General features: G+C 39.7%; 1 protein-coding gene across 2 annotated transcripts in view; it reads left to right on the top strand.

Moving 5' to 3' along the window:
• The window catches only part of HMCN1 (hemicentin 1), a 379,978-nt gene extending 368,035 nt beyond the window's left edge, over positions 1-11,943 (top strand). For both annotated transcript variants that reach the window (XM_067467610.1, XM_060774510.2), the window contains 3 exons: positions 6,627-6,746; positions 9,243-9,369; positions 10,552-11,943. In XM_067467610.1, the coding sequence (XP_067323711.1) occupies positions 6,627-6,746; positions 9,243-9,369; positions 10,552-10,918 (614 nt within the window). In that variant the 3' untranslated portion in view covers positions 10,919-11,943. The remainder of the gene's footprint in view (positions 1-6,626; positions 6,747-9,242; positions 9,370-10,551) is intronic.
• The last annotated feature ends 9,831 nt before the right edge of the window (positions 11,944-21,774 follow it).

Here is a 21,774-nt window from a genome sequence, read left to right as displayed (position 1 = left end):
TGCGGTTTACACAATGCAGGTTATCACAACAATAAACAGTTAAAAACACATCATACACAACAACAAAATCAACCATTATTATCAATTCATGACGCCTCGATAACAGAGCAAAATCCATTCTCATAATCCTTATATTCACTACATTTTAAAATTAAACAGCAACCTACATTGTTTGGATGCTAAAAAAACTAAATAAAATGTTAAAAGTAAATAAAACACATTAGAAGAGGTAAAAAAAATCCAAAATATCATAAAACCAGAGATAAAGCAATACAAAGATCTGAAAAAACATATAAATTTCACTTTCTCCCCAAATAATTGAAAAATATTTCACAGAGCTTACTCATTTAGAATCATAGAATCATAGAATCAAAGAGTTGGAAGAGACCTCATGGGCCATCCAGTCCAACCCCCTGCCAAGAAGCAGGAATATTGCATTCAAATCACCCCTGACAAATGGCCATCCAGCCTCTGCTTAAAAGCTTCCAAAGAAGGAGTCTCCACCACACTCCGGGGCAGAGAGTTCCACTGCTGAACGGCTCTCACAGTCAGGAAGTTCTTCCTAATGTTCAGATGGAATCTCCTCTCTTGTAGTTTGAAGCCATTGTTCCGCGTCCTAGTCTCCAAGGAAGACTATACTCTCACTATATATGTTTAGATCATTTTTAGTTTTTCCACTGTCTTTTTGGGGAATTTAAAACATGGTGCAGTAAAAAATCCAGATACTCTTGATCTCTTTTAAGCTATTTGGGCACAGTGGAAGCATTACCATAGAAATGGATGCAGAATTAGGTTTGTCTAAATAGAAACACAGCTTTATGAGGGTATGTGCTATAACAATGATAAATTTAGGTCCACTTCTGTCTTTTTCTGTGAAAAAGACTTATACACACTCGGGATGACCATGCAGAAGGGTCATTTCATATTTGAATGAACTGTCATTCAAAGCACAAAGTTTACCAAGAGATTCAATTAACACATTCAAAGCACAAAGTTTACCAAGAGATTCAATTAACACATTCAACTGTGATTAATTCAGTGCTGTTTTCCTAAATATGAATCAGCCCTTGATTACTCCAAGTGTCAATTTTCATCACAAATACGTTGTTTGGAATTGGTAGCCAGCAAAAATACAAAAATGTTTATTTCTAAAGGTGCCAATAACAAAAGGCGGAGATCCTACACCACACTGGCAAAGTGTAAATCTATAATAGTTTACCTATATGAAGCGGCAAATGTGACAGATTTTGCTCACTGTACCTGGCTAGTTCTAGATCAGACCTGCACAATATGCACCCCCGGGCCACATGTGGCCTGTACAAGCCATTGGGGCACCACTGCTGCTGCCGCCTCAGCTCCATGCTCCCATCACACAGGGATTCTTCCTCCCATCTCTCAATCCCTTCAACACTTGCCACCTCCATTTCTAATGGCAATAAGCAGCACGCACACACAGAGAGAGAAAGGGGAACCATGCTCTCTAAGTTGCCGCCACCTTCTTCTCATCCTCTCCTTTAAAAAACAACAACCCTTGAGCGAGGGCTAGCAACAGCTGGTGGCAATATGAAAGGAAGGCAGAAGATTGTAGAGGCGGAAGCAGCATGGGGCACAGAGGTGGGGACACTTTCTGGGGGCTGGCCAGGACAACTGGCTTCCCTCACTGCTCTTGAGCCTATGTATGTGTGTGTGTGTATAAACACGAAAACCCTGGTAATAACACCAGAAGCTGGTTATGCATTGGTACCATTTTGTGGTGAGGCTGCCAGGATTTTCCTGCCTTTGCCTTCTCTGAATTATGTAAGAAAGAAGGAAAGGAAGGAAGGAAGGCGGGAAGAAAGGAAGGAAGGAAGGAAATTAAAGATAGAAATGAAAGATAGAAATGAAAGGAAAGAAAGGAAAGGAAGGAAGGAAGGAAGGAAGGAAGGAAGGAAGGAAAAAAGGAAGGAAGGAAGGAAGGAAGGAAGGAAGGAAGGAAGGAAGGAAAAAAGGAAAAAATGAAGGAAGGGAAGGAAGGAAGGGAAGGGAAGGGAAGGGAGGGAAGAAAGAAAGAAAGAAAGAAAGAAAGAAAGAAAGAAAGGGAAGGAAGGAAAGAAAGGGAAGGGAAGGGAAGAAAAGAAAAGGAAGGGAAGGGAAGGGAAGAAAGGGAAGGAAAGGAAAGAAAGGGAAGGGGAGGAAAGAAAGGGAAGGAAAGAAAGGAAGGAAAGAAGAAAGAAAAGAGGAAAGAAAGAAAGGAGGAAAGAAAGAAAGGGGGGAGGAAGTCAAAGAAAGAAAAAAGAAAGTGGGCAGGAGGAAGGTAAGAAGGAGAGAGGAAGGGAAGGAGTGATGGAAGCGAGGAAGAAAAAGAAAGAAGGGGAAAAGAAAAAGTGAGGCGGGGTGCCATGAGGCGGGGTGTCATGATCAAGGTTTTTTCATCCCATGGGAAGAAAGACATTCACTTCTGTGTAGTTTTCTCTTGGGTAAGTGCAATGTTTTTCTCCCTCCCTCTTCTTCCACCTCTTCACCTCCCTCCTCCTCTTACTTTTCACCCTCTTCTTCTTTGCCACTGCTGGCCTTTTGCTTTGCTTCCTGTCAAAATCCATTCCAGTTTCATCAGTCAGGTTTATTCTAAATTAGTAGAGGCTGTCAAATGAGAATTTCTTCAGTATTCAGAAAACAAGGTTTGGACTATGGCTCTGAACCCACTCTCTCAGCCTCAGAGAAAGACAAAGGCAAATCCCCTTTTAATAAACCTTGGCAAGAAAACCTTGGATAGGGTTGCCTTAGTCTGTAATGAGTTGAAGATTCACAACAGCAACAATCCTAATGATTGATGTGCTAAAAACCTATATACAGCCACAAGAAGCTTAGCCTATTTAATGTAGGTCCTTTACTACTGCCAAGTTGCACAGGCCTGTTCAAGGAATGCAGCCTTATGGAATGAAGTATTTCCACAAAAGGATGTGAAAACCAAGGGTGCTACAGTCTGTAAATTCTAAGTTTCTATAAAAAAACATTTTTTTACAAATTAATATTTAATCATATTAGATTTCTACCTTTCTAATGTCAACATTAATTCTTATGTATGTATTAGGGCTGGGCGGTTTCGTTTCGTAATTTCGTAATTCGTTAAAAATTCGTTATTTTTTTTTTGGTTACGAAGCGATAACGAACCATTCAGGAGCATCTAAAAAACGAAACGAATTTTTTAATTCATTTCGTAATTGCTTCGTATTCGTTTCGTATTCGTTTTGAAATCGTTTTGAAATCGTTTCGTTATTATTTCCGCATGTCTGGGGCAAGTTTTATAGCTGTTGTTTGTTTAATCAGTGAAAAAAAATTATAAATATCACACCAACAGTCAACAACAGAGGAAGAGGGAAGCTTCAGAAGTTCCCCCTGTCCCATATGGAGGTTTTTTTAGCATATTGCGCGGTCTCGTCCGCCATTAACGAATCGATTCGTATTCGTTTCATATTTGTTTTGTATTCGTTTCATATTCGTTTCGTAATTTTATGAAATTTCGTAAATATCGAACTTTTTTAAAGAAAATTTTTGGAATTCTTTTAAATATTGAAACGCAAAAACCCCCAAAAAACCAATCGAGTTTAGAAACAATTTTTTCCGTGGTTGCCCAGCCCTAGTATGTATGTTTATTTATTTGTTCATTTGTTTAATGAATTTATATACAAAGGCAACTCTATAGCATGCTAGGACTTAAATTATGTTCAGTAATATCCTCAGTTTCACATAACCATGGTCTGGCCAAAAACATATCCCCCACAGATATTAATGCCTTACTATACACATCACTTCACATGCACTTCTATTAATTTATATCCCATAGGTCTACCTAAATAAATAGTTATTTGCTTTCCAGTGGAAAAAGAGCAGGGTGGAGGCCAACCAGACTTTCCCCTTTCAAATGAACATTTGCAAATAAATTTAAACCTAATGGCAATTTCCAGTCTGCTTCTCTCTCACCTTTCCACTCCCTTCATAGCTCCCATTTTAAGAAGGGCATCTGAGGAAGCAAGCTACAAGTGAAGATTTGAACATAATAACAAACCACAATGATAATCATGCAATAAACTAGCTGCCCCAAAAAGCCATGGTTTGTTGGTGGCTGTCAGATCACGTACAACAGTAAGCCAGAATTTCTCAAATTGCAACCTGGCAAAGTTGATTATTTATTTATTTATGACATTTATATGCTGCCCTTCTCACTCCGAAGGGGATTCAGAGCAGCTTACGAGTAGTATACAATACAGTAAATAAAATAAATTCAATATTTTCCTGGAGCCCTCTCTTTACTCTGGTCACAGAGTAGCAGTTGGTGTTGAGCAGAGGGGCTCCCAACTGATGACACTAAAGACAAGATGTCACTGTGTTCTTGGCTCCTCTCTTTTTTAGTATAGAATCATAGAATCAAAGAGTTGGAAGAGACCTCACGGGCCATCCAGTCCAACCCCATTCTGCCAAGAAGCAGGAATATTGCATTCAAATCACCCCTGACAAATGGCCATCCAGCCTCTGCTTAAAAGCTTCCAAAGAAGGAGCCTCCACCACACTCCGGGGCAGAGAGTTCCACTGCTGAACGGCTCTCACAGTCAGGAAGTTCTTCCTCATGTTCAGATGGAATCTCCTCTCTTGTAGTTTGAAGCCATTGTTCCGCGTCCTAGTCTCCAAGGAAGCAGAAAACAAGCTTGCTCCCTCCTCCCTGTGGCTTCCTCTCACATATTTATACATGGCTATCATATCTCCTCTCAGCCTTCTCTTCTTCAGGCTAAACATGCCCAGTTCCCTAAGCCGCTCCTCATAGGGCTTGTTCTCCAGACCCTTGATCATTTTAGTCGCCCTCCCCTGGACACATTCCAGCTTGTCAATATCTCTCTCGAATTGTGGTATAAAAAGATATGAGCCTTCAAACACACAACAAACATGTATTAGGTGATGTAAAAAATGGGTCTCTAAAACATGTTCTTCCATATCTTATCTGTGGAATGCTTTGCCAGTGGGAGCACGAGCTTTCCATGATTTACTTGCTTTTCGTAGAGCTTGTAAAACTTATTTATTTAGGGTGGCATTTGAATTTTGCTGATTGAAGTTCTTGATTTTATATGTAATGTATCACATGTGTATACTGCAAACCGCTTAGAGCCTTCAGGAAGTGGCGGTATATAAAAGTAATTAATAAATAAATAAAATAAATAAATATTTTGAAGTGGTACCTCAATAGCCAACATCACATTAGGTGAATATAGATACCACAACACCTACATCTGTGTTCTGAAACCCATTTCACAAGACATGTGATTTGTTCCTCACTCAGACTCAAATCCTAACGAAAAATATGGTGTTGGTTTTAAGTTTCTGCTTATTCCGAAAATTCTAAATTTCTGACCTTACGGGTTGAACTCAGCCACTTTGCCACAGTACCCACCCACTCCCAAAAATTGCCAACTCTAGTAATAAATAGTGTTGTCTAATTTTCTGGGTGTAAGAAGATGAACTCATTGAGGGTGTGAGGGAGGTATTTGTGCCCAATGAGAAATTTGCCCCTGGGGAGCCATATTTTACAGCTGCAGTTCCCAGAAGACAAGAATTATTTTGGCTTCGGTAATGTTGTCCCCACTATGCCAACTGGTGTAGGTGTTATGACTGTTATGACACTATAAGACATGGCCCTCAGACCATTTCTATCATTGGACAGTTTCAGTTTTATATTCTCCTTTTCTCCCATTTTTGTAGTCTAAGAATTTGATGGTACAATTATTGAGCGATCTTTACAAATTTTACATGTATAATATCCTTAGAAATCTTGAATGGGACAGGATTCTTTAGATTTATGAAACTATGATATCTAAGAAAATGCATTCATTCACATAATCTTATTTGGCTTATGGCAAGGGCAGGCATGTAGCCAGTGGGGGAGCTTAAGGGGCTTCACCCCCCCCCCCCGAAATTCTCATGGTGGTCCGCGAAAAGGCCTTACTGGTACATTATTTAAACTGTTATGTTTATTCGTATCATGATCTGATCACCATGCTCAATATATCTCATGGTGTTATTGGGGTAACGATACAAAAGGTTTACTAGGGTAGACCCTCTTTCACTCAGACTCAGCCCCCCAAAAAATCAAAATCCTGGCTACAGGCCTGGGAAAGGGTCCTCAAACTTTTAAAGTCGAGGGCCAGTTCATGGTCCCTCAGACTGTTGGAGAAAAAAATGAACAATTTCCTATGCACATTGCACATACCTTGTATGTAGTGCAAAAAATGAAAGAACAATACAATATTTAAAATGAAGAATAATTTTAACCAACATACACATAACAGTATTCAATAGAAAGTGTGGGCCTGCTTTTGGCTGATGAGACAGTCAAGTTAATTAGGATTGTTGTTGTTTTGCCTTCAAGTCATTTCAGACTTAGGACAACCCTAAAGTTTAGGGCTGGGGCTGGGTAAATTACCTTAGAGGGTCGTATCCAGCCTGCAGCCCTTAGTTTGGGGACCCCTGGCTTAGGGTATTTGTGTAGAGGGGTGTGTTGTATGTGAGAGATAATGTATTATCTGGATTTTTTTCTCAAATATATTTTAAGTGTCCAGCTGAACACAGGATTTTAATGTCAGGTCTTCTCCTTCCAACAGACATTGATGAATGTGAGAACAGGGATATTTGTCAGCATGAATGCAGGAACACCTTGGGAAGCTACCAGTGTTTCTGCCCACCAGGTTACCGAGTTATGCCCAATGGCAAAACATGTCAAGGTAAGAAAATGTGCATGGAGTATCAACATCTAACTCATAAAAGTGTTGGAACACAATCAGATAAATGTGCTGCAGTGATGTCAAGATGATTGTAAGTATAATAAATGTATTGCAGCATTATTTAAATGTTGAACACTGTTCACACAAATGAATTCCATTGTGTGATAGAGTTACTTAGGATTATCTTCAGAGAGTCAGGCCTATGCCCACGAACATGTTTCCAGGGGAACAAATAATCGGTGAAATCCTTGGTTATATAGTGAACCAGCTGTTGAACAATGCATGTTATTCATCAGCTGTACGGGACATTTTTATTTCACTTCACTTCACTTTATTTCTTAATTAGTCGCTCTCCACCAATGTACTCTGAGCATCTTACAATTTAAAATAGCATTTACACAATATAAAAACATTCAACATAAAAACATGCAACAGTGACTATTTGGCAAACTAGATCTGATCACTTTTCTTAAATGCACAACCAAACAGTCAAGTCTTGAGCACCTTTACAAAAGGATGCAACTCCGACATTGCTCTAATGTATGGAGGCAATGAGTTCCACAGAATTGGAGCATGTCAAAAAAGCTCTATGCCTTGTAGCTTTCAGATGTACCTCCCTAGGGCCCAGTATGTATAGGAGATTTTCTTGGGTGGATCGAGGTAACCACTGATGGAAAAAAAGGAATGAGGCGGTCCCTAAGATATAAAGGTCCTTGACTATTTTGAGCTCTAAATGTCAGGATCAGTATCTTGTAAGAGATCCGATGTTCTATTGGTAGCCAATGCAGTTGTTGCAGAATCGGTGTGATATGGGATCTTATAGATGATCCTGCTAGCAGCCTGGCCACCGCATTTTGGACCATTTGAATCTTCTGGGTTGTTGACTTCAGAAGGCCGGTATATAAGGCATATAATAGTCCAACCTCATGGTGACTGTTCCGTGGATTACTGTTGCCAATGCTTCTACTGAAAGGTAGGATGCCAATTTCCTTGCCTGGCGAAGATGAAAAAATTATTTACTGTATTTATATACTGCCTTTCTCACCCCTGGGGGCACTCAAGACAGTTTACAACATACTAGTAATGGCAAAGATTCAATGCCAACATACAGTAAAACAAAGAAATCATAATAAGTAATTGCTACATATAACTTAGAGTTACAATCTTTAAAACCATTAAACATAAGACATAAACAAAATTTAAACATTCAGACAAAGCATTAAAAACATCCTCATATAAATATTAAAATTACATGATCCAAAAAATCATGCATCATAGCCACTCCAATCATCATTGCACATATTCCTTATTCTTTGTACTGCTTTATTTTACTGGCCAAAAGCTTGATACCACTACATGTGGGATCAAGGAAGAAATGGATATGAGGACTGTATATATAATGTATATATGTGTGGTTTGCATGTGTATATATATGTCTATGTATGTGCATATGTATATGTGTGTTATGTATGTGTATATATATGTGTTTGTGTGTGTGTATATATGAGTGCATATGTGTTTGTGTAGATATGTGCATGTGTGTGTTGTTTATATATGTGTGTAGGCCTGGGCTTACTTGGGCCCTCCAGACATTTTGGACTTCGGTTCCCACAATTCCTAACAGCCAGAACAGCATGGCTGTTAGGAATTGTGGGAGTTGAAGTCCAAAATGCCTGGAGGGCCCAAGTAGGCCCAGGCCTGGAGTATGAGATGTTTTACTGAACCCTGTGTCTCTTTGGCAGTCCTGTGTAGGCTCCTCCTGGCGTGGCTCCTCCTCCCTCCCTTCCCTTTCCCTCTCGCTTTCTTGCCTGACCGATGGAAAAGGCTTAGTTGCTTCTTGGCTTCTTCTGTCCCTCCGTCTGTCCTTCTCCCTCTCTCCCTCCCTCCCTCTCCTCTCTCTCTCTCTCAGAAGGCTCTCAAGGCTGGTTTTCAGAGCAGCTTGGCTGGGCTGTTCCTTCTGGGCTTGACTCCCAAAGCAGGGAGAGGGAGCTGCTTTGCTACGGATAGGCGGGGCTAGGTTTTGCACATGCGTGGTAAGGTATTTTGTATTTTTTTAAGAATTGTAAAGCTGTTTTCACAGTTTTTTTGGGTTTTTTTAATTGTTGGTCATACCTTGCAGTATGAGAAGTTTGGAGGCCAAATTTGATGTCAGTTGGCCCCATAGTTTGTTTGTTTTTAGGCCACTAACGACGACCATTAGGTTTTTATATATATAGATTACATAAAGTGTTTAGCCTACAATATGCAGTAGAACATTTCTGGAGGCTACTAGCTTAGAAAAGGAAGCTATGACACTGTCTTTTGTTCCTGAGTGCTTACATTGGATATATATACCATCAGGACAAATAGGAGACCATATTACAAGATATAGCAGAAATGTGGCTTTTAAATCTTACTACTCATCATTTGCAAAGGTTTGTGACTTTTTAAAAATATTATTATATGAAAATAATTAATTGCTCATCTGATTATGTGGTTCCTTTTACTTTGAATCAGATATAGATGAATGCCTTGAACAAAACATCTTCTGTGGACCAAATCATATGTGTTTTAACATGAGAGGAAGCTATCTGTGTATTGAAACACCTTGTCCTCCAACTTATCAGCGGGATCCTCTTTCTGGGTATGTTTTTCCCCAACTCCTTTTTGTTTTTACATCTTGCTTTTTCAGCATTTCAAACACGGTCACAAAATGCAAGACATTAGTCCATTCCTATACTTTAAAACAGATAATTACTTCTTCCCTCCTAGCTTTTTTCTAAAACAAATTGGTTCAAATTATGCACTGCTGAACTACTCCAATGCTAGCACCACCAATTTTAATGCTAATCTTCAAAGACTAACTTGAACCTTGACTAACTTGACTGGTTTCTATATTCTCCAGGCACAGTTCAAAAGACCCATATTTGGGGCATAGGAATTGTAGAATTCAAATCCTGATGAGAGCATTCCAGTGTTAGGAACTGGAATATTCCAGATCCAGGCTGAAGATCAGGAGTGGGTTGAAAGAGTTTACAAGGGTCCTTTAGATCCACAACCTCTCTCTGCATTACTGATGTATTCCCTGTCCATTGAGTTTTGAGGTAGACTTTCTCTCCAAGGGTTGATCTCTTGGTCTTTGGCCAAAGACCCAAGACATAATATGGCACCTGGGATACTTTCACAGGGTCTATAGCAGGCATAGAAAACTTTGGCCTTCCAGGTGTTTTGGACTTCAACTCCCACAATTCCTATCAGCTGGTAGGCTGGATAGGATTTCTGGAAGTTGAAGTCCAAAACACCTGGAAGGCCAAAGTTTGGCCATGACTGGTCTATAGGATTACATTGTTAGTAGCATGGATAATTCCTTTGAATGGTAGCAACAGCTAAATGAATTTTTAATAAGACTTATCAGCACTCAACATTATCATCTAAATTCTACTTCCCAATCCTGTGTTCTTTCTATGATTAATATAATTCATGACTCTTACCTGCAAGTAAGCTTTGTAGTGCCTGATGCTCCATTGTGTTAAGCTCCCAATGTGAATTTAGCAATTTAAAAAGTCCTTGACTCTGAAATCATTGTTAGATCCAATGGCTTGAAGTATGCAAATTCACGATGGCTTTACCACATCGGAGTCCCGGTGGCACAGTGAGTTAATCTACTGAGCTGCTGAACTTGCTGACTGAAAAGTCACCAGTTCAAATCCGGGGAGCGGAGTGAGCTCCTGCTGTTAGCCCCAGCCAACCTAGCAGTTCGAAAACATGCAAATGTGAGTCGATAATGCCACAGGGCTTATCTACTGTGTGTTTTGTTTTGTTTTAGATTCTGCCTGAAGAACTGCCCACCCAATGACTTGGAGTGTTCTTTGAGCCCTTATGCCTTGGAATACAAACTTGTATCCCTCCCTTTTGGAATTGCTGCCAATCAAGATTTAATTCGACTAATTGCCTACACTGAAGATGGAGTGATGCATCCAAGGACAACTTTCCTCATGGTAAATGAGGATTCAATGATCCCTTTTGCCCTCCGAGAAGAGAATTTGAAAGGAGTGGTGTACACAACCAGGGCTCTACAAGAGCCGGAAACCTACAGGATGAGAGTCAGGGCTTTGTCTTATAGTGCCAATGGAGCTCTTGAATATCAGACAACCTTCATAGTCTACATAGCTGTATCTGCCTATCCATACTAGGAAAAACATTGCCAAGAGCAATTGAAGTATGTTAACCACATGCATTACGCGTGCTGCTGGCTGTCAACACTTCCAGAACGACTGTTGCCTCATTTTAAAACAGTTGCAAACCTTGCAGCTTGAGGGAAATGGTGCTATGCTGTATCCTTACTTCTTCTCTCCGGCTGTCAAACTGTTGTAATCATTCCATCTTGACAAAAATGACCATAATCCATGATTCCGTTTGAATCTTAACTACTTGCTTTATTTATTGCACTGGAGCAGTCACTTTCCAAAGATTGTTCTGCTGACTCTTTGTAACTAGTTAGAAGTACTAATTAGGTAGTCATGAGGGGCAAAAACGGTAGGCAAAAATTGTTGTCATACTCCAACAGAGCAAGGTATATATCTCACATAATTGTAAAAAATGTTTTTAACGACATAACTTTCTTACTGTAGTTACCGGTGGAGACACAGTTGTCGTTTCAGGACACAATGACTGCCAGCTTCTTAACATTCACAAACAAAACATTGAGACACCAGTCACATCTTGATGGGTAATAGGTAACTTTTAAAAACTTCAAGGAGGAGGCTATCAATTGGGAATACTACTTTTGTATTAATAATTTAAAATAGAATCCACAGTGGTCTGTACAGATAACTACATTCAACTTTATTCTTCAAGGGATGCCAGCAAGTTTAGATTAGAAGGAATTTTGCCTACTCAAGTTTTGAATTGGCTGCAAGGAAGACAGAAAGAAAACAAGAGGTCTAGCAAGTTTGATCAAGCAATGTGTTAGGTGTCAATACACTGTATAAAGTGGTAACAAACTCTGGAAGTAATTTGTCAAGATGTATTCATTTTTTAAATGAAAGTCTGTATGTATATATAATGTTTTGTTTGCTTATGTTTATTTTCTATGCAATATCAAGGGGGGGGGGGGGTCCCCAAAAATGGAAAAGTGTTTTACCAAAGAGTGTTGTTTACATATTGGAAATTGCCAAAATAAATGTTCACATTCTTCTTTTTTTATTAGATATGGAAAGATTGTTATGGTTTATTATTCAATGTTTCCTTATTCTGTTTAACCATCTGGATTAGTTTATTGTTCAAAGCTGTAGCTAGTTTACTATAGTTACTAGGGCTGGGCAACCACGGAAAAATTTGTTTCTAAAATCGATTCGTTTTTTGGGGGGTTTTGCATTTCGATTTTTAAAAGACTTCCGAAATTTTTCTTTTAAAAAGTTCGATATTTACGAAATTTCGTAAATTACAAAACAATTACGAAACAATAACGAATCGATTCATTAACGGCGGACGCGATCGCGAAATACGCTAAAAAACCTCCAAATGGGACAGGGGGAACTTCTGAAGCTTCCCTCTCCCTCTGTTGTTGACTCTTGGTGTGATATTTATAAATTTTTTTCACTGATTAAACAAACAACAACTATAAAACTTGCCCCAGACATGCGGAAATAATAACAAAACGATTTCAAAACGATAACGAAACGAATACAAAACGAATTCGAAACAATTACGAAACGAATTTAAAAATTCATTTCGTTTTTTAGTTGCTCCTGAATGGTTCGTTATCGCTTCGTTATAAAAAAATAACGAATTTTTAACGAATTACAAAATTACGAAACGAAAGCGCCCAGCCCTAATAGTTACAGCTTCCCTACCATGTTGTGATGGAAGTAATAATAATAATAATAATAATAATAATCTTTATTTATACCCCGCCACCATCTCTCCCAACGGGGACTCGAAGCGGCTTACATGGGTCCAAGCCTGAACAACAAATTACAGTACAAAAATACAAATTGCAGTAAAATAAACAACATAACAATAAAGCATATAAACAATATAAACAAAACATAGAAACCAAACATAATAATAGAGAGGCATGTACATAAAATGGTGTAAAAACTCAGGGTGAGATAAAGGGACAGAACTGTTTGTAAGGGAGAACTCATAGAGAGACAGAGAAATAAACAAACTTTTGTACAAGGGAGGGGGGAATCCTGGGACAAGAACATTGAGGGAGCAATAGCATAAAATTATGTGACTACTCTTCGTAGTACAAGTAGGGAGGAAATACTGAATATATAGAAATAAGGAATAATAGAGTTGGAAAAGACCACATGGACCACCTAGGCCAACCCCCTGCCATGCAAGAAAGCACAATCAAAGAATGTCCGACTCCATGCAAATTCCCTACAAATTCCCAGCCTTGTGACCTATTCGTTAAATGTAACAATGTCTAGCCTAGAGTCCACAAACTGGCACAGAAATGTAGTGACGAAAATGAACAGGACTATAAAAGACTCGCATATCATTAGAATGACATGTCAACGACATCAACAGAAGCTTGTCTACTTCAGTAACTGATTACCTGCCCACCATTTGCAGTTCTGTTGTAAGTTGCTTTAGGGCAACTGGTCTCTTGCTTTGTATAACATGGAGAAACAAGAAGAAAGGACATCTAAGGGCCCTCCCAGACAGGCCCTATATTCCAGGATCTGATCACAGGTTTTCTGTTTATCTCAGATTATCTGGCAGTGTGGACTCATATAATCCAGTTTAAAGCAGAAAACCTAGGATCAGATCCTAGGATATATGGACTGTGTGGAAGGGCCCTAAGAGGCTTTAAATGGTAGTTTATTCACCCTTTACAGGGTCGAGCTAAGAATGACATTTTTAACTAGTAAAGTAATGTATTGCAACCCCGACTTTGTCACGGCAAGTTTTCTTGATATCTGTTTTTGATGTTTGAACCTATCTCTACTTGTTATCAAGCAATTTAGAATAGCAGTGGATAGTGAGATCCAAACCACTGTGGGTTTAGCCTGGTGAGAAAAAGAAGCCAATATTCCAGAATAAATCTCACCAAGTTGAAGCAGAAGTCACTGAGGTATTTATTTAATTTCAGCTGAAAGTGATGCCAGCCTGCGGTAATCCACCCCCCAAATAGGCTGCCATACATAACACAGTAAAACATACACTCATATACATTTTTTCCTTTGAATTTCCTGCAACCACCTCCCTGAGCTGGCTTTGCTGTGATTGGTCAGGGGACTCCCTGACATCAGTGGGCTGGGAGGAGCAGCCGGGGGCTGGTGCATTTCAGTCAATGAGAGAGCAAGCCCCGCTTCTGACATCACCTCCCTCCCAACCAATAGAAACAGTGGAGGTGCGCCAATGGTACAACAAAGAGAAATATTTGTCTAATGGTTGGATTATGACTGGCCTTTCCTGGGCCCATTGATAGGAGATCTGGCGATAGCTGAAGAGCCCTCAAGCCCAATCTGGCTATTGACATGAAGGTTTGAAACAACATTTTTGTCTGGCAAGTCAGAGCCAGCCCATTGTCCAGAGATACAGCAATATTGATATCTTGATGTAGATCTGGTGATCCAGTTTACTGGGAAGGGGAATGTCATTGTTTGGGAAGCTGTGACATCCCCTTCTCCTTGAAGAGGGGAAATGTCATTTGTGAAGAATGATTTAGCATATCCAAAGGTCTCAAATCCTCAAGTGGTCTGGTCCTTGACCCTCTGAGGCTTGAGGAGAGGGGCCATTCACTTATTGTCCATATTCTGAAATGCTTGAAAGTGCATCCAACAAAATGAAGACCCAGGGTGACTTGTGACACACGGGTCAGGAAATGCTGGCCAGAGTTCATAAAAAGGTCACCTTGCTTCATGTTTTATACAGACATACATATAAATAATGTATACACTTATAGATAGGTACACATCAAGATCCACAGGAGTCAGGGGGATCCGTACCACATGGAGGCCTTTTCCTAAGGAGATATGGGTAGCACATACAGAGTGGGCTCAAGTAACAATCTGGGGACCCATAGTCGTGGGAGTCAAGCTGTCCTTAAGGGGCTTTTGGGGTCCATACGTCTTCCACGGGGCTCCTAAGTGATTTTATGGGGAAGGAAAATAAGCAAATAGTAAGCAAAACCTGGGAAGGGAGACACGCAAGCCTGTAGCGAGGGGGTGGTTTTAGGGGTTCAACCCCCCCCCCCGAAATGTTTCAGATTTTTTTTAAAAAAACCTGGTTTACTCATGAATTTTAACTGGTTAACCAAATCCCCATGCTAAGTTTATGAGATGCAAAAAATTAAGAGTCCCTCCAGAACTGTAAGCACTATCTCAAGCAAATATTGACAATTTATTCACACTGTCATTACTTGCAGCAATAGCCGATGTAGTGAAGCAACCAAGTTGTGGAGGTGTGTGTTGAATGCTCTCATTAAGGAGGCCAGACTTGGTGGAGGTGGTTGACAGGGGTGGAGCTGCAGGCTATTGAAGGCTGCTCTGCCTCCTGCTGTGCTCTTTGCTTCAGCATGAGCTAGGAGGCAGGTTTCAACCCCCCCCCCCCCCGAAATTTTCAACCCTCCCTGAAATTTTCAAACCCCCCCCCCCAAAATTTTCAACCCCCCCCCCCCCCGCAATTTTCAACCACCACCACCAGCACCCCCTCCCCCCCCGCCGCCAAAATTGTCAACCCTCCCCGAATTTTTTTCTGGCTACGGCCCTGGAGACAAGAGGGGGATTGGTGGGTCTGTGAGGGCCCAGCCTAGGGTAAAACAGCACTTTCGGGGCCAGGATTATGGGGAGGTTTATGGGGTTTATAGGGGTTTATGGAATTGTAGTTATAGAATGGGAGAGAGAGTGGAAAGGAAGGTAAAGACACAAAGGAAACAAAACAGGACTTGAGATGTGAAAAGACTATATGTGTGAATCAAACATTATACAGAAAAGCAAAAATGGGCAGGAAAGATGGGATTTCAGAAATAAGGGCAATGTTATAAAATACTGTTTACTTGGCATTTCCCCTTTTGCTAGCCTTGGACAAAAGGTCTTGGAATCCCTTTGTTTGAGAGTCATTGACTGGTGTAGGAAACAACTAACAGTAGTTAGTTCTTGCCTCAGGCGAGGCTCAGGTTAGGACCAAGCAAAAAGGTGACAAGGTTTTGTGACAAGGTTTTCAGTAAATTACAGTAAACTCCAGTAAATATCTCAGTTACCTTCTGCTGTAAATATATGAAATATGGGACATTATTGGGGGGGGGGGGGTCTCCTTCGACTACATACTGGCAACAGCCACGGATTTTAATGAGCATATTGCAAGGAAAGGTGTTTCAGAGCATTTGCTTAGCCCAGAGGTTGGGGTTTTTTTTTTTGCTTAATTATTTATTTCAACAGTTTAATTTATGTCTTCTTTTACTATCTGCTTACTCCCACTCAATAAAGATCCAGGTATAGATTATAGGTTTCTCATGCCACTTGTGTTACTGCAACATAAATATGCTAATACAAAAATACCTGTATATTATAACTGTTGTGAAGATTGAATACATGTTTAAATTTATCTTTCCCCTTTTCAAACATGTGAATTGCCAGTGAGGAAAGCATCACCCTTTCTTCCACCAACTTTTATTTTATTTTAAAGAAATCCTTGGATTTGGTTCCAGGACCCCACTCTCTTACAGTGTCATATAAAATGGCAAAGACAAGATCTGTATTTTGGATGTCAGAACCCAGACGCCTTAAAGAGCCAGACTTAAGAGTATGTCCAAAAAGAATAGTTTATTAATACAAAGCAAAGGGACTCAGAGACACTTACTTCAGTGTCCCTGGTCAAAACTCAAAAGTAGCAGCAACTTTCAGTTTAAAAAGCAAACTAAAGCAATAATCCAGATTATCCAGAGAAAAGATCCGGATTAAACTGAAGTGCTTCCAAAGTCAAGCAAAACAACACAGCAAATGAAGGACGAACAAACAAAGAGCGGTGAAGAAAGAGCCGTAGTCAAATGAAGTCTGAGGTCAAAGAAAGCCGAAGTTGCGAGGTTCCAAAGTCCACGTAGGCAGCGTCGTCGTCAAAAGCAGTACAAAGTCAAGGAAGGGGAAATCCGCACTCATGAGAATCCAAGCCGAGTTGTAACACGAACGGAAGCAGCAACCTACAGATCCAGGACCCAAGCCCAACACGAAAGTGGCAGTGACAAAACCAAAGGCACGAAACCAACACTTTTCCTTCTGCAAAGATCTTCCATTTCAGTGCCTACTTTTATCTTACATCTCATCATCCGATGATGAGCTGACCTCCACCCCGTCATTATCCCTAACAGCTGTCCTTGCTTCTGCACCTGAACGCCGACGCCCATCCCTCCAACTCTTCCACCTCTTGTCAAGACTTAGCTCTCCCCAAGACTCCACAGTATCTCCCGATTGCCAATCCCCACCACCAGAAAACCCTACAAACGTGTCACTAGACGTTGGCATCTCGAACCTCTTGTACCTTGGTCCAATCCAGTGTGTAATCCCCATCCCCATCACTCCCAGACCCATCAGTCCCAGAGAAAGCCATGAAAGACTCTTTGTCTGTGGGAGCAGTAAGTATATCCCGGATCTTCTTCTTCTGTCACTTCTCATCCGATTCCTGCTCCCAAGTAACTCTCTTAGTTCCCCTATTTACATCCACTGTATCTCCTTCCTCCTCACTGATTGACCCTTCGCTCTCAGAAAACCTTTCGAAGGAATCTTCATTGTTAGGTGACATAAGTATATCCCGAATCCTTTTCCTCTGTTGTTCCTCATCTAACTCTTGCTCACTGGCACTCCTTTTCCCTCTTCTGACACCCATACTACCACTTGCAGTGTTGCTAATAGGCTCTACTACAACATTGGTAGTTATTTTGGATAAATTAGTATTGCATTCAAACTGAGCATGGTTGACTCCATGAATGCAGAATCTGTATACATGGAGAAACACCTGTAGTAGCTTTAGCTCAATGCAAATGTTCATATGGTGAATCTAGTAGTTCCTTTTTTTCTTTTTATTTGGTCAAGCTGCATGGAGATAGTGTTATGGCACAAATCAGAAGTTGGTATTAATTAGTAAAATCATATCTTTTTGCAGTCAGGAATTTGTAATTGTGTGAACAACAATGTGGCATGAAAGACCATCATTGTATCAATTAGATGCAGGCTATTTATGACAGGAGAATTAATATCCCTTCTCAGGTCACTGAATTTGTCAGAAAGAATGGTTCTGTCAGTATTCTCTCTAAATATTAGGGCTGTCCAAACACGGAAAAAATTGTTTCTAAACTCGATTCATTTTTAGGGGGTTTTTGCGTTTCGTTATTTAAAAGAATTCCGAAATTTTCCTTTAAAAAAGTTCGATATTTACGAAATTTCGGAAATCATAAAACAATTACGAAACAATTACGAATCGATTACGAATCGATTTGTTAATGGCGGCCGCGATCGCGCAATACGCTAAAAAAACTTCAGAAGCTTCCCTCTCCCTCTGTTGTTGACTGTTGGTGTGATAATTATATTTTTTTTCACTGAGAAAACAAACAGCAACCCTAAAACAGACATGCGGAAATAATAACGAATCAATAACGAAACAATTACGAAATGAATTGGAAAAATTCGTTTCATTTTTTAGTTGCTCCTGAATGGTTCAATATCACTTCGTTATAAAAAAAAATAACGAATTTTTAACGAATTACGAAATTACGAAACGAAACCGCCCAGCCCTACTAAATATACTAATCATATTTTACAGTGACTGTCAATAATATCCTGTTAGCTAATATCATGGCAAACATATGGCAACCTCGAACTTAGATAGTAACTTATGGCCAGCACCTCAGGAGGGAGATTATAGCTCATTAAATTAGTGAAGATTTGTGAAAAATGGAGTTGTTCATTGACTAGCATTGAAGATTAAAAAAAAAACACCCTCAGGGTCTTTCATCATTAGCAACTTATAAACACCAGTCCAGAACTAGATTTGAATGCCCTCTAAACTTACTTATGGAAGTGCTCACACTGGTCAGCATGATCATCATTCCAACCATCAGAGATCGCAAACAAAAAAAATCAATATTTCTTAATGCGGCAAATGCATACGAGGAATAGGGTTTGAAATCATTCAATGAAATTTGGATTGAATAAGGGAGAAGTAAATTAAACACATTTAGAGCAGAAGAAGCACACAGTGAGTCAGCATTTGCTTATACGTATGACTTGTAAATGAAGTGAATTATTATTAAGATATCATACAGCTCCAAGAATCCCGTATCCAAAGGAAATTAAATTATTGCACAACTGTCCTCAAGACTCTCTGTGCTCAAAATTAGGAAGTATACAGACATACTCACACACATAGAATCATATGTTTGCCACTTTGAGTCCTGAACCAGGAGAAAAACAGGATAGAAATTAGGGCTGGGCGGTTTCGTTTCGTAATTTCGTAATTCGTTAAAAATTTGTTTTTGTTTTTTTTTATAACGAAGCGATATTGAACCATTCAGGAGCAACTAAAAAACGAAATGAATTTTTCCAATTCATTTCGTAATTGTTTCGGAATTGATTCCTTATTGATTCGTTATTGATTCATACATGTTTCGTTATTATTTCCGCATGTCTGGTGCAAGTTTTAGGGTTGCTGTTTGTTTTCTCAGTGAAAAAAAAATATAATTATCACACCAACAGTCAACAACAGAGTTTTTTTTAGCGTATTGCGCGATCGCGGCCGCCATTAACGAATCGATTCGTAATCGATTCATAATTGTTTCGTAATTGTTTTATGATTTCCGAAATTTTGTAAATATCGAACTTTTTTAAAGGAAAATTTCGGAATTCTTTTAAATAACGAAACGCAAAAAAACCCTAAAAACGAATCGAGTTTAGAAACAAATTTTTCCGTGTTTGGACAGCCCTAATAGAAATAAATAAATAATAGTAATAGCATATATTACTACTACATATTTATATTATATATTATATTATATATTATATATTATGGGTGATCCCAAAAGAAACATTCCATACCCGCAATAAGAACTAACAGAGTGTTAGCACAATTCACAGACACTGTGAGTATATCAATATGCATGCAAATTTTTGAAATTGTAAACTCCCCCAAAAGTTTTTGATTTTGTTATAGCCACTCTTAGTTCCTTTTTAGTATCCACCATTGAAATAAATTGAAAAAAAGACATCACAATACTACTTGAGAGAGGAATGTGAAGTATTTGTTACAAGAATGTACAATTGTGAGTACTTATACCAGATGTATAACTGTATTTATGTGAAAATGTTATACGTTCCAGTTAATTTATGACAATATTCTCAGATAGGAAGACTAAAAAAGTCGAAACCAGTCGTGTGTTCTACAGACTCTTCAGTTCAACTGACTGACTTCACAAGCGGCAAATTCATGTTTAGTTTGATATTTATTTTGATGTAAGGAGCATCAACATTATAATTGTAAATTGTGTACTTGTTTATTCAATATAAGTTTATATTTCATACCTGTTTTTTGATTATTGACCAACACATACTGTTGTACTTGTGAGCCCATATTCATTTGGTGTATAATCAGGAACCCATACCCTCTATACCTTTTGAATTCTCTGGCATAGGGCACCTTGCCTTCCCAAACTACATTTCCCAGAGTTCTGTGGTTTCTTTCTCAGTGAACTCTGCTTTCTCCTTGCTGCTTCCCTCTCCTAATTGTGAGAGGCCACTAGAATCATAGAATCATAGAATCTAAGAGTTGGAAGAGACCTCATGGGCCATCCAGTCCAACCCCCTGCCAAGAAGCAGGAACATCGCATTCAAATAACCCCCGACAGATGGCCATCCAGCCTCTGTTTAAAAGCTTCCAAAGAAGGAGCCTCCACCACACTCTGGGGCAGAGAGTTCCACTGCTGAACGGCTCTCACAGTCAGGAAGTTCTTCCTCATGTTCAGATGGAATCTCCTCTCTTGTAGTTTGAAGCCATTGTTCCGCGTCCTAGTCTCCAAAGAAGCAGAAAACAAGCTTGCTCCCTCCTCCCTGTGGCTTCCTCTCACATATTTATACATGGCTATCATATCCCCTCTCAGCCTTCTCTTCTTCAGGCTAAACATGCCTGAAGAGGAGGAATATTTAAAGAGGAATAGGAGCCTTTTGGCTTTGCTTTGCTTCCTTGTGCTGAAAATAAAACGAACTTTGGGAGGATTCCGAGATGTATAAAATGCAAATGAAAAAATATTAAGTAAGTTTCAATTCTTAAGTTTTGGCACAGGCCACACCCACATGTCTGTGATCACCTCGTAAGTACGAATGTAATGAATTTGATAGGACTTACTATGACTAACCAAAAAAATGCAGACCCCTAGTATCTAGCTGTATAATATATACAGCTAGATACAGTATATATAGTATATTATATATAGTGTATGTATATACAAGGCTGGGAGCCCCGGTGGTGCAGTGGGTTAAAGCGCTGAGCTGCTGAGCTTGTTGACCGAAAGGTCGCAAGTTGGAATCCGGAGAGCGGCATCAGCTTCCGCTGTCAGCCCTAGCTTCTGCCAACCTAGCAGTTCGAAAACATGCAAATTTGAGTAGATCAATAGGTACTGCTCCGGCGGGAAGGTAACAGCGCTCCATGCAGTCATGCCGGCCACATGACCTTGGAGGTGTCTATGGACAATGCCGGCTCTTCAGCTTAGAAATGGAGATGAGTACCACACCCCAGAGTCGGACACAACTGGACTTCATGTCAGGGTAAAACCTTTACCTATATACAATGCTGAGCAGTTAAAAAGTCATTTCTTCCTCCTCCCCCTGCATGTACACATACATACTTCCCCAACTAACATAGTAACTACACTGCTGGAACTGCTTGTGAACAGATTGTTCCAAATGTACAAAAACAGGACAAAATTATAACATCTCCAAAGATGCTGCATTTCATCATTTTCCCACAACATGAAACTATTCTCTGCCAGAACGTTGTGTACTTTCAGGCCAGCCTGAACAGAGACATACATTACTGCTACAGCATAAGCTTT

The sequence above is a fragment of the Anolis sagrei genome, chromosome 4 (assembly GCF_037176765.1).
Source record: "Anolis sagrei isolate rAnoSag1 chromosome 4, rAnoSag1.mat, whole genome shotgun sequence".
In the NCBI taxonomy this organism is placed as follows: Eukaryota; Metazoa; Chordata; class Lepidosauria; order Squamata; family Dactyloidae; genus Anolis; species Anolis sagrei.
The sequence above is the reverse complement of the archived record's forward strand: the minus strand, read 5'-3'. Positions and strand labels throughout refer to the sequence as shown.